Source organism: Fringilla coelebs (genome assembly GCF_963513975.1).
Source record: "Fringilla coelebs genome assembly, chromosome: 4".
NCBI lineage: Eukaryota > Metazoa > Chordata > Aves > Passeriformes > Fringillidae > Fringilla > Fringilla coelebs.
The window spans coordinates 163064-175882 of record NC_140032.1 but is presented as its reverse complement, the minus strand read 5'-3'; the positions used below and the strand labels follow the sequence as shown (position 1 = coordinate 175882).

Genomic DNA, 12819 nt, shown 5'->3' with positions numbered 1-12819 from the left:
TATATAGATAGACCATCCGGAAATAAATCAAGTAGAGAAAACCAGAAGAAAGTTTGGGATACTAAAATTGAAGACAGCAGAGGCAATTTTAGCTATTTCTCCATTACAGCCTTTATGAAATCTGAGCGGAAGGCAACAATTTCAGTGAGTTGAATGTTTCCCACTGGTTCTCAAATGCACTTCAAACAGTGGGAGCTATGCAATGCTGCTGCAGCCTCCAGCACCCTGCACATGCAGTGATGCTGCGTAGTCACAGTGGCACTTTTTGAAGCCCAACACAACAATGAATTGCCAAGAAAATGATATATAGTGAATACCTAATGAGATTTTGCAAATGGCATGTTTTGTATGCAAGGGCTGCAAAATTCCTTCGCCTCTTTTTGTTTCTTGAAGCATTTGGTTCATAATTAACATTTAAGCGTGTTCAAATCAAAATCCTTCAACCAACACAAAGGAAAGACAGGAGGCAATTGCCAGTTAATGATACAATTACAAACTGGTTTTGCCTTAATCAGCTCCTAAATGTCTTACGCATTCTCAGAACGTAGAGATCAATATAAGATGCTAAGATGCTTGGAATCTGAGAGGAAAAAATCAAATATCAAATGGGACAGAATTTTAGTGAATATAAACAATAGTTTGGGTATGAAACAAAACTAAACCACCAGTTTCTATTTAGTGAGTGGTAGCAAACACCATCAGCAGTAAATTGTGATGAAGCAGAAATCTTACAGCCAGGGGAGAATTTCCTGCACTAGCAGATCGAATTTTCACCCTCCTGTACACTCTGGAGAGGAATTCACTCACTGGACTGGGCCCCAGGTAAATACATACAAGTTTAAACAGTGTTAAAACCTGCTGACATTTACACAGGTATCTAAGAGAGTCTCAAATTCTCACCATTAACTACCTGTCAGCTCCAGAACTAAGTTTTACCTTAGAGTGAGCTGACTTTGCATGGATTGAAACCCATGAAGAGAACTCCTCTGAAAGTTTCTGCACTGAATTCCTTTGCTTCATACTGTGCTATTGTACAGCAGATTATTTACAGTCAATGTCTCTCTTCTACTCTGAGCTAAGTTTGGAAAGAATAACAAAGCAAACTCACAATGAAGATTAAGCAAAGAGGAAGAATAGTGGGGGAAAGATTACTATTTCATTTGCATAAGTGAAAAAAAATCTCAATCCTTCAACCCCCATTAATGTCCTTTCCTAAAGGGTGCACTCCCAGTTTGGGGGAAGACAGGGAATGTTTAGAGCCAGGCGGAGGAGAGGAAGGTAGACAGTTGGAGTTTGCTAGGTGCTTCAAAGTTCCGCGTGTCCAACACTTGCAGCAAAGATGAGCTCACAAAGCAGAGAGAATGGACATATCCAGAAACTGTTCACAAGACCTTACCAGGATTTTCAGGAGAGCTTGGCAAAGTAAGGCTTTAAGGGAACTCCTTCATGCTTGGAACTGCTCAGAAAGGAGGAATTAGGAAAAAGATTGCTGTACTTTGAAGGCTTTCTGCATTTTGCTGTGTTAGTTCTTCTAGTGAATAATCCTTTTAAGTCATTAACCAGACAGGGAAAGACATCCTAAACTAATATACTTTAAAAAAATAAATGAACTGAAGTGGTTAGAAAAAGAGGTGGAGCAAGACAAGGAAAGAAGAGCCAGAACTGAGCATTGGCAGGGACAGAGCCATCTCTTACACAAAGGAGCACTTACACTTTCCAAGTGCAGATTTTAACAGGTAAGGAGAGAGAATAAATAAGAGACAGATTTCAATCAAGGACTTCAAGATAAAGTTTGCAATACTTAGAAAACCAAAATAAGGTGGATTGTAGAATTGCTTTGCAGTAAAATCTACATTTATAAAGTTTTCTATTGCAAGATTTTGTATAGACATAAACACTCATGTTTAAATACATCTGTTGCATTGAAATTGAAAATAAGCCAGGACAAGTGAGTGTATGCACAATGACAGTTTACTAAGATAGTCAAACAAAGAATAAACCCCTAAAATATGATTTGGACATGCTGCACTGCCCAGGAGCAGCCCAAACACATGCATGAGCTGCCAGGTGATGCACATAAGTGAGGACAGAATAATTTCCAGCAGCTCAGCAGAAGCAGAGTTTTCCTGACTTTGACATACTCTATTAAAATCAGTGTAATTTCCAAAGGAAATTGAAACATGTTCTGTCGCTGTGTGACAGTTTAATAGTGGAGGTGCAGTGAGGAATACTGGAGGAGACAAGCTACAAGATAAGAGAACAGTTTGCATCCTGCCCATACTGCAATGTGGAGTTTTAATTAATGAACCAGTCTGCCCTGAAGGACTGATCCCAATAGCACAGGAACTTTTCTGCAGGGAAATCAGGGATGAACCCCTTGGAAAAACAAATGAGAGAAGGAAAGTATAGGAAAGTATAATAGAAGGTAACTACTCCTGAGAAGAATGTAGCATGGGATGAGTCAAGGACAGATCGTCAGGAAGTCTTAAAAATCACAGAATCAGAGAATGAGGTGGGTTGGAAGGGATCCTAAAGTTCATCTCAATCCACTCCCCTGCCGTGGGCAGGGACACCTTCCACTAGACCAGGGTGCTCCAAGCCCCATCCAACCTGGCCTGCAACACTTCCAGGGATGAAGCAGCCACAGCTTCTCTGGGCATTTGTCCAAAAAAAATCTTTGTCCCACAAACCTGTACCATGATTTAGCTTCTATTTTATCATATCAAACGCAAACTACAGGGAGCCACGACTTCAAAAAAATGAAGAAAATTGAGGTATGGAGAGGACAGGTAGGGACACAGATTGCAGCTGAGGGAAGGTGAATCCCTCACAGCAGATTGCACAAGACCTGAAAGGACACGGTGAGTCCTGGTTTTCAGCTATGCACTGAAGAGGAAACTAACAAAAATTCTATGGACCACAGATTGCTGGTCATTGCCAGACTTCTTCACAAAAGCTGTGTCTCAGTGAATAAGAGCTGATGCTATTTTAGACTTTGTTTTGGCAAGTAATAAAGATATTAAGAAGAGCTGGTGATAAAACATTAACTTGGATTGTGTGCATTCAAGCACATTCACATTAAATTAAGGATAAAGAGAGGTTAAGTGTTGTAAGAGAATCAAAGTTCATTCTTTAACTATGAGAAATGAAATCAAAGAGTAAAATCAGTGGATAAGGAGATCACGAATGGGAAAGCTGGCATCTAAATATTTCTCTCAGGTCAAAGATGCAAAACTATTTGAAAGCTGCATCCTCAGAGCTAACCTCGAAAAGGACATGAGACTCAATTAGAGAGAATTTATATTAAGGAGAGGAAAGGATTCATTAGCAATGTCTTTAAAGCAAGCAAAAAGTAGAGAGATAAAATAAGAACTGCCAGAAGTCAAGCTGTGCCACTGCTCAGCCAATGAAAACAAAGCAGCAAGAGATGTTTCAACCATACAAGTAAAGGAACCCAAGAGGGGAAGGGAAGAAGGGATGCTGTAAGGAGAGGTAAGAAAAATCATTTAGCTGTATCCCTAACACACAGTTCTGCAGCAATAAATAACAAGGAAATAAATCAGGGTAAGGTACAGCCCAGCACTGATTATGGAAAATCAAGTATCAATCAAAATGACCCATAGGGTTAAAAAAAAAAATTACTTTTTTTCCTGACTCCTGCAATTATGAATTTGATGAAAGAGAAGCTCAAATATTTAAATAAATCATTGCATAAGTGCTCACCTTTGTACACAGATGCTACTTCCCCCTATGACAAGTAGTACTTACATGAAAATGAGGAGGTCTGGGACTTGCTACTTGAGTATCCAATGACAAAGATTTTACATTGCAGCTCAACAACTCCTTATTTAAAAATCAGGACTTGAAAATAAACTAAGACTGTACCAGTTTATGAAGTAAAAACTCTCCAGCTGCAAACTGATTATCAAAACTGTAAGTGATATTAAAAAGAGTCCGAAGCCAACCTGCCAAATCTTCAGTTTGCAATCAACAAGACAAAGTTTCCCAAGTAATTAAAACCCAGTATCTTTAGGAAAAGGTGATAAGAACAGTTCACAAGTATTCCTAGTACTTTTTTAAAATTCAGGAAAAATATCACTATGGCTTAAGGACCTTTTTTCCAGGTGGATTTCATTTTCTTACTCAGTATTATCCTGTGCAGTATTTTTGTTGAGAGAGTGAGTTTGCCTGACCAGTAAGTTTGAAACACTGAGTGTATTAATGTGAAATGTCAGCTTTCACAAAACAATCACATGAAAAAGGGTGAAGATGGAAAGATTTGGGTTCCCATATTTGACCAAGTTTCTTCAATAAGGCAGAATTCAAACATGCCAAGCTTTAGTTGAGCTCTGTGGCTGCCCCGTCCCTGTAATTATTGGAGGTTGGACAGGGCTGGAGCAAGCTGGGCTGGCCAAAGCTCTCCCTGCCTATGGCACCTTTAAAGCCCCTCCCAACCCAAACCCTTCCATGATCTCCACTCCAGATCTCCAATGATTTTGTCCTTCAAACACCCACATCACTCTGAGCACACAGGGAGCTGATACTTGACCAGCCCACTGCAAGAAAGGTGCCTGAGGCTGCTCTGAATTGTGAGCTGCCTCAGCAGCTGCAGGATCTGTGACTGCAATTACAGAATGATCCTGATTTTATCACCAGATAACAGAATGGTACCTGATTTTATCACCACCAAGCTCTACCCACTGCTCCTCCTGCACCTCTTCATCACCACGGCCAGCCTGATGCCCCAGGCACTGCCTGCCAACCACCTACCCTGAATTAAGGGGAAGGATAGGGGGTGGCCCTTGAGCTGGGCTTTTGAGTACAGGCACTAAAGAGCTACTAAAGCATTTCCTCTGTCTGCTCTTTCCAGGCTTCCTTTTTAGCTTTATCAGTCTTTTTCTACAACATCAAGATCTGCACATTTGAAGTCAGACACCTCGTCAAACACGGCCCTGTTAATAAATGAGTGTCTCTATTTCACAGCACATCTTCAGATCCCCTGGGCTGAGGCAACATCAGAAGATTCCTCACAACCTCTTCCTCTTGCCCAGGAACATCAGACTCTGTCTGCTCTGGGATTACACCAGCCTGGTTCAGCTTGGACTCCTCCAAGCACAGCAAACTGCCACTGTTTTGAGAGAAATAGAAAAAGCACCTTTAAACAATTTGACATATATTAGCAGCTCCTACCTGTATTTTTATGGGCCAGGTGAAATTGCTGACGTAAACAAAGAAGGTGATGTTAGGGTTGTTGCGGAAATCAAATTTCTCATTGGAGAAACTGTCCTTGTATTCTTTTATGTTAGTTCTGGAAACAACTGGAATTTCCTCCCCAGCCTGTGTGCCAGCTGTTGTAAGGAGTAGCAAGAAAAGATATTTAAAGGTGTATTTAAGAAAACAAACAAAAGGGCAAACCATTCTAAATTCTAATTTTAAAAAATTGACCACTCAAAACCAACTAAGTTAAACTGCAACTGCATTATCAAAACTGTGTGCCAAGAGGTTGCATTGTAAAAAAATCAAATTTGCACTTTCAGCGTTTACAAAATACACTATTAAAGTTGAGAACATAGGTTCTTTAAAACATTTTACTTCCCTCCTCAGGCTGATAATTTAAGAACACTATGCAAAAAGTACATAGGTTCAAAATGCCCCAAACCTTTCCCACTTAAATTTGCCTTTTTCAGAAACTACTAAATGAAAGAAGCTCCTGAGTTGCTCAGATCATCCTCAATTTACCTGCAAAACTTGTGGACCAAGTAATGTTGAGGTTGAAGTTTTTAGATGCATTGATGAACATGTCCAGGTCTCTGTTTTGCTAAAGGAAGAAACAAAAAGAAACCCCATTTTAAGGATAAGCAGTTTTACTGTACTGTTTCCTAGGAAATCATTGCTACAAAAAAATTACCTTGAAATTTGTTACTTACATAAAGAAAATACATCAAGCTAAAAACTGCACACTATATTTTCTGGAAGAAGTATTCTCCTCCTCAAGGAAAACGTAACAAAGGAGTCATGTAGACAGAATATCAAAGGAAGAAAGAACTGAGACACAAGATATGGGGTGAAAACAAGCAAAACATCTCTGCCCTGGAGACAGGCCAAGGGAGATGGGATTGTTCAGCCTGCAGAAGAGAAGTGCCTGGAGGGGCTCCAGGAGAGCTGGAGAGGGACTGGGGACAAGGCCTGCAGGGTCTGGAGCCAGGGAATGTCTTCCACTGGGAAAGGGGAGATTGGGCTGGGATCTTGGCAAGGAATTGCTGGCTGGCAGGGTGGGCAGGGGCTGGGCTGGAATTCCCAGTTTTGCTGTGGATGCCCCTGGATCCCTGGCAGTGCCCAAGGCCAGGCTGGGCATGGGGCTGGAGCAGCCTGGGGCAGGGGAGGTGTCCCTGCCATGGCAGGGGGGTTTGGAGCAGGATGGGCTTTTAAGGTCCCTTCCAGCCCAAACTGGTCTGTGATTTAAAAAAAAAAATGGAATGGCTCAGAGGTTGTTCCAACAACTGGTAAGAATTAGCTGTGGCTCTTTATGAAATCTTCCTGTGATGATCTGGGACTGCACAGCCAAGCCAAGGTCAAAGAGCTCTGGTTGCTTCATGGAGCGGGACACACCTTGCATACCACAGGACTACACCTAAAGACCACAGAATTGTAACAACTCATTGCCTCCAGGGCCAAGAGAAGACAAAGGACAAAGTTAAAAGAGAAAACAGAAAATGTACCTCTTCAGGTGTTGCTACAAAGTTGATTGCTGTGTAATAGCGATCGTCCTCCTGGGAAAGGCTGAAGGTGAACTGATAGTCGATGAGGAGAGTATCTGTAAGGAATGCAGGGAGACAGTTATCCCATCTCCTGGAATAAAGTAACTTCTGTAAAGGAAGGCATGATGTCACTGAAGGGTTTCTTGGACAACCAGGACACAACACTATGGTGACACTGCTACAAATTACTTCAACCTACATATGATCCCACATAAGGAACAAAAACTCTGGGAGCTGAGCCTAGAGAGGGGAGAGAGGTGTAGCAGACACAGAGATGGCTCAGGCCCCGTGGAGGATGGAGGCTTAGAGATAAGGAAATGCTGAGTCAGAATAGCTAAGCCTGGAGTCCTCACTTAGCTCCTCCGGCCGAGCTTATCTCTCTGTGACCCTACAGGCTAGTTTTCCCTAACCCTTACAACTGGTCAGTTCCCAATCCCCCTAACCCTATATAAGCAGCCACCCTGGCCCATTCTGGTAGAAGAGCTGCCATCGGAACCCTTCACGGATCCCCTGCAAATAAACCATGGTGGAATCTCCGGGGCCGCCTTCTCCTCTCTCTCCATCTGCTCTGTGGGTGCCACTGCGGCCGCACCTTAGCGAGCAAAGAGCTGAAATTATAAAAGAGCTGAAAATCACTGAGAGCTGATAATCACTGAGCTTGCTGAGGTGCCAGGCTCAGGGCACTGAGGGCTCAGACACCCAGCCTGCGGAAGGCTGAGCTGCCCGGCCCGAGACTGCTCACCTGAGGAACCCTGGTCCTGCATGGATCTCGCTATCCGGCCAGAAACGGCCCAGAGGAGGAACACAGAGAGGTGGCTTATACTTGCCAGGCAACAGCCTCCAGCCTTGATCTAAATCAATTCCTACCTATACACTGTAAAAAAAATGCCGAAAGATTTACTTTTCCAGCCTGCAATACCTCTGTGATCAAAGGGAATAGGAGAAAAGTTCAGTAGCTGTGTAATTCCCATTTGGAAGGGGACAGTGGTCCCCCCATTCCAGGTTTCTGTACATCAGCAGATTTTCCTGGGAGAGGTTCTGCAGAGCAGCTGGTTGGTGATGAACCCAGCTGCCATCCTGCTCTGGGACACATGCTACCCAGGCATGCCAGGAGTAGCCTCTGGTCTGTCTGTCCTTCCCTGCTCCCATCTGCCCGGGCTGATGTAAGCCACAGCCACTTCTGGGGTGCACTCACCCACCTCAGTACCCTTCCACTACTGCACACTGCTGTGACTTGTGCATATTCCTGAAGCCATGCAGAGATACTCCCAGCAATAATAACCAGGAACTGACACACCAGGTGCTGTTTTTCTCTCACTGCCTCCAGTGACCCCTCGTTGGACTGACACCAGCCACACAAGCTGCTGATGTCCAGCCAGACACAGCACAAAGAAACAGGGAATGAAACCAAGCAAGAGTGGATCTGGGCAGCACAAGGTTCTTCCCATAAGAGCTGCAAAGTTTTGCCTTTCCCCACTTTTTGCCCATTTAAACATCCTTGCCATTTCAGCGAGGAATTTGGTGATTCTTACACAGAGATGCCATGAGGAGCCAGCAGTGCCCCTGTTTGGCCACACAAGCAGAATTCAAATAAGCCAAAACCAGCCAGTTGATAATTTCTGTGCTGGACAAAAATTACATAAAGTCTCCAGCAGAGGATAAGATTCCATGTCTCCACGCCTGCCAGGCTGCTGATTGTTAATATTTGCAAATAGAAGCTGGAAAGTTGCCATTAGGTAATCTGAATGCTGGCAAAGGATCTTCTGGAACTGCATGGGAATCCAACTGCTCATTTCAGAGGAAACGTGGCAATTTTGAAATCCATTCTAACCTTGACCAGAATTTAAAATAAACAGTATTTTGCATTTCTAAAAGTTCTAAGGACACTCTTTGTTTTTTACCTGTTTGGAATATAGTTTAGAGTGCTCTCCAAAACACCAGATTTCATCTCAGTCACATGAAAAACATTCAAAACATTGTTCAAAAGATCCAATCATCACATGGACCTTATCAAGAAAAGTACTTTCATTCTCTTTAAACAACGTATTTGAGAAAAGTAAAGGTTTTTACAGCTATTTTTCAGTCCTTTCCTTAATCCCCCATACTTTAAACACATGCTGAGGCAACTAAAACAAGTTTTAAATAAGTTATTTTAAACTTCAAGCACATTTTTTATCTCCAAACAAAATCCCAAGGGTACTCACAGTAACACGTTCCTTTAAGTGGATTTCCCTGATATCTGTTTTCAACTTCACACCTAAAAAGAATATTTTTTTTAAAAAATGGGTATTTTTTTTGCAGTTCTATTTATTCCCAGCCACTAAATACCAGAAAACACAACTTGTGCTGAGAACATCACATAATTAAAGATGAATGTCTGAGCTAGACTGGGCTGATGAAGAAGTTCCATGTTCTCTGCAAGTCCAACTCATATGCAGTAAAAATGCAATATAAAATTCTGGATAGAAACGTTTGCATCCACTTGGAAGGTATTTATTAGCTCTCCAGAATGCATGGAACTGGATTAGCTTAGTCATTTATGGCTATTCCAGGTTCTATCCTATAAATGTTTACTCATGTGAGCAATGCTTTAAAAATAAACCTGGCAATGAAATTATTTGGAATTAAATTATTTCCCCTAACATTACACTAAAAGCATTTCTGTTATGTTACAGAGAAACCTCCAGCAAATTTGTTGCTCTAAAACTGCTCCATTAAACTGCTTGAATGTCAAAGGCTCATTTCAGATATATTTACACTCCCACTGAACAACATCAGAGAGCATGGACGGTGAAATGAGCATGGAAGGTGAAATGTACTGGATAAAAAGAAGCTATTGAGGGATAAAGCAAAGCAGAGAGAGCCGAGAGGAGGCCCCGGAGCTGCTGCAGGGCTGGAGCCCCTCTGCTCTGGAGCCAGGCTGGGAGAGCTGGGAATGCTCCCCTGGAGAAGGGAAGGCTCCAGGCAGAGCTCAGAGCCCCTGGCAGGGCCTGGAGGGGCTCCAGGAGAGCTGGAGAGGGACTGGGGACAAGGGACAGAGGGACAGGAGCCAGGGAATGGCTGCCACTGGGAAAGGGGAGATTGGGCTGGGATCTTGGCAAGGAATTGCTGGCTGGGAGGGTGGGCAGGGGCTGGGCTGGAATTCCCACATTTGCTGGGGCTGCCCCTGGATCCCTGGCAGTGCCCAAGGCCAGACTGGATCCATCTGGGGCAGGGGGAGGTGTCCCTGCTCATGGCACGGGGTGGAATGGGATGAGCCCAGAGTTTCTTCCAACCCAAACCATTCTCTGATTCTGTGTATAGTTTGGGGCGTGGGGATTTTTCACCCATCCCTTCTGCATGATTTTCCCAGCTGAAATGTTTTTAAAATTGGAATTCTTCAGGAAATCATCCTGTTCATGATATTACCCAGGGGACCCATGGCTGGCTGCAACCTCAGTGCAGTCATTCAACTGTCAGGAGGAAGAAATGAGCAGAGACATCATAAACACAGCCATTAAAAAATGGGGGGGGAGGGGGGTGTCTACGGTGGTACGTGCACAACTTTTTATTGCAAATAAGAAGGGAAATGAACTCACAGCTGACACTCATCTCCTTTGATTCCCTTGGTTGTGCAGAAACATTTCCCTGTGTTTGTGTTGCAGACGGACGCGTGGCCATTGCACTTGCAAGCTGTTGAGCAGAGGGGGAGAAGATGCAACGTTGAATGAAGAAGAGAAACAAATTCAATAGCAATTAAGTCCTTTAGTTGTCAAACTGAGATACATCAACAATTAACGTGCAGATGAAAAGTCATTTGGTACCCTTTGCTTTCTTTGTGCTACAGAAGGCAGATGAAAATAGAACTGTGCATCAAAACAGAGCAAGCACAGGATACCCAGGACTGGTGTTTTGTATGAAATCATCATCAGACTCAGCTTTTTAGCCTCAAAAATTCATTTAACTTCCTCTCCTATTGTTAGACAGCAGGGGTGATATCATAACTAGGAATGAAAAGACAATATTTGAAATAATTTTGGGCTTGTTAACACATTTCAGTCAAACTCAAAACTCTTGAGAGAAGAATTGGGAAAACAAAACCAACCCCATGGGACTTCAAGGGCTTTTTCCAGAAATAAACAAACAGGCCTTGGGAAAAATAGAATTTCATCAGTCCTACCGAGGAAACAATGTCATTATCAACAGCATCAACAGAAAACATCAGGTGTTAAGATGATGATGATGTCCATGCTGGGACTAGCTGGGGTGCACTCCCCAATGTATTTTAGGATAACTTTGTGCTGAATGTCATTGAGTTGTGGTTGAAGCAAACCTGCAAAGCCCTGAACTACTTCAGGTTTGGGGCATGCCCAAAACAGACCACCTCATACACCTGAGTCTGCTCAAGATCCAACCCAAGGTAGCATGGTGAGGACATACAGGAGATTTTCTTCACAAAAATGCTCCTGATTTAAGCTAAATGCTCATATTGACACTCTTTGAGACATTTATTTACAAAGATGTAGAGGAGAATCATTCACAAAAACCCCAAAACAAAACCAACAAGTAAGAACAAAGCCTACACAGCCAGTTGACTTTGACATCTTGTTCACTATCACTGCAAGAATGGATTTAACAACTTCTGGCATGTAGGTGCCATTTAGGAGTTGTTCTGCCAATGCAGGTGCATCCATCTGGAGCTGTGCACAGCAGAGTGTACAATATAAGGAAAAAACTACACAAAGCAAAGATCCCGTGTTTATGGTCCTTGAGCTTGCTGGGAACAAGATGCTTTAAAGGCTGGAGCCTCCTTGTTAAGAAGACATATTCCTCCTCATTAAGCAGCCATGCCAATCAATGTACCAGCAGATTCTTAGACATCAAGTCCCCATCCTGAATATCTCTGCCAGCCTTGGACCTTATTTTAGGAATCCTTTTGATATCTTCTTTCTGTTGGCACATAATGGAAGCTATACTGTATCAGGGACACTTAATTGTGCTTCTCAGATGTGGATGAGTGGTTTCCTAGCAGCAACACAGAGCAAAATAGGAAGAAGCAAAAAGGCCTATTGTTGGAACAAGGAGACTGAATGAAAATTCAACAAAATAATTGTATTCTGTGAAGGAAACACTCTTTTCATTACTGCCACTTAAAGAAAAATAAGTCTTAGTACTATTGAGAATGTCTTGTACTTCTTTCCTTATGCTTTGTGCAAGGGAAGCAGAATGGCGTTGGATCAATATTCAATATGAACATACATGAAATTTCTCTTGTTTTTTTAGCTTGGGTTGTGTAAAGGCAGATTGCAGCATCTTGAGCAATAACATTAATTTTTCTTTCCTCTCTGCTCTTTACCATATCAAGAAGACTGAACACTCAAATATCTCTATTTAAAACAACAGAATCTCTTCATTTATCCACTGTCCTACAAGCCTGTAACTGGAGATCATTCACTAAATAACTGGAATATGCACAGAGACATCTTCTCATGGCTTTTCAGAGAACTTTAAACTTTGGAAACAAACTATTGATAGAATGTTCTAGACAAGCCCGCTGGAGTCTACAAAGGACAATTTCCCACCAGAGTCAGAGGACAGAGCAGAAACCCACATGCAGTGGAAATGGCTTTTTGACTGTGAATCATGGTAACAGCCTGATTATGAACCACCTTCCACCTGCTGGTGTTCCTTCTACCTTCTCCACAAACCAGGGGTCACAGGCTCACTCAGAGATGGTCATGGGGGTCCATACTGCTCTTTCTGTGCTTGTGATGGGCCAGCTTCCCAATGGCAACACCATCAGCCACCTGCCCAACACTGCTCCTCCATGCCACGTGCTTCAGCTGCCCTGCAAGGTCCCCTGAGCCCTGGGAGGGGGAATCAGGCAGGTCCATGGCGCCAGCAACTCACCAGCCACCAGTGAAGGCTGCATAGATATGTTCAGAAGCGCTGCCACAGCTGCAATCTGATTTCAGCCATAATAGTGCCTTCCCTTCACTTGCAAATAACTTCCTTATCTCCCACCAGCATATTTTCATGGGAAACTTTAACCAGAAAATTCAGAAAAATCGTGAATGCAGAG

General features: G+C 42.9%; 1 protein-coding gene across 1 annotated transcript in view; it reads right to left on the bottom strand.

The window, feature by feature from the left end:
* ATRN (attractin) overlaps positions 1-12819 on the bottom strand; it is a 150020-nt gene that overhangs the window by 59275 nt on the left and 77926 nt on the right. The window contains exons 20-24 of the mRNA XM_084204998.1: positions 10337-10430; positions 8963-9015; positions 6720-6814; positions 5740-5818; positions 5191-5348 (exon numbers count right to left, since the gene is read on the bottom strand). Coding sequence (XP_084061124.1) covers positions 5191-5348; positions 5740-5818; positions 6720-6814; positions 8963-9015; positions 10337-10430 — 479 coding nt within the window. The remainder of the gene's footprint in view (positions 1-5190; positions 5349-5739; positions 5819-6719; positions 6815-8962; positions 9016-10336; positions 10431-12819) is intronic.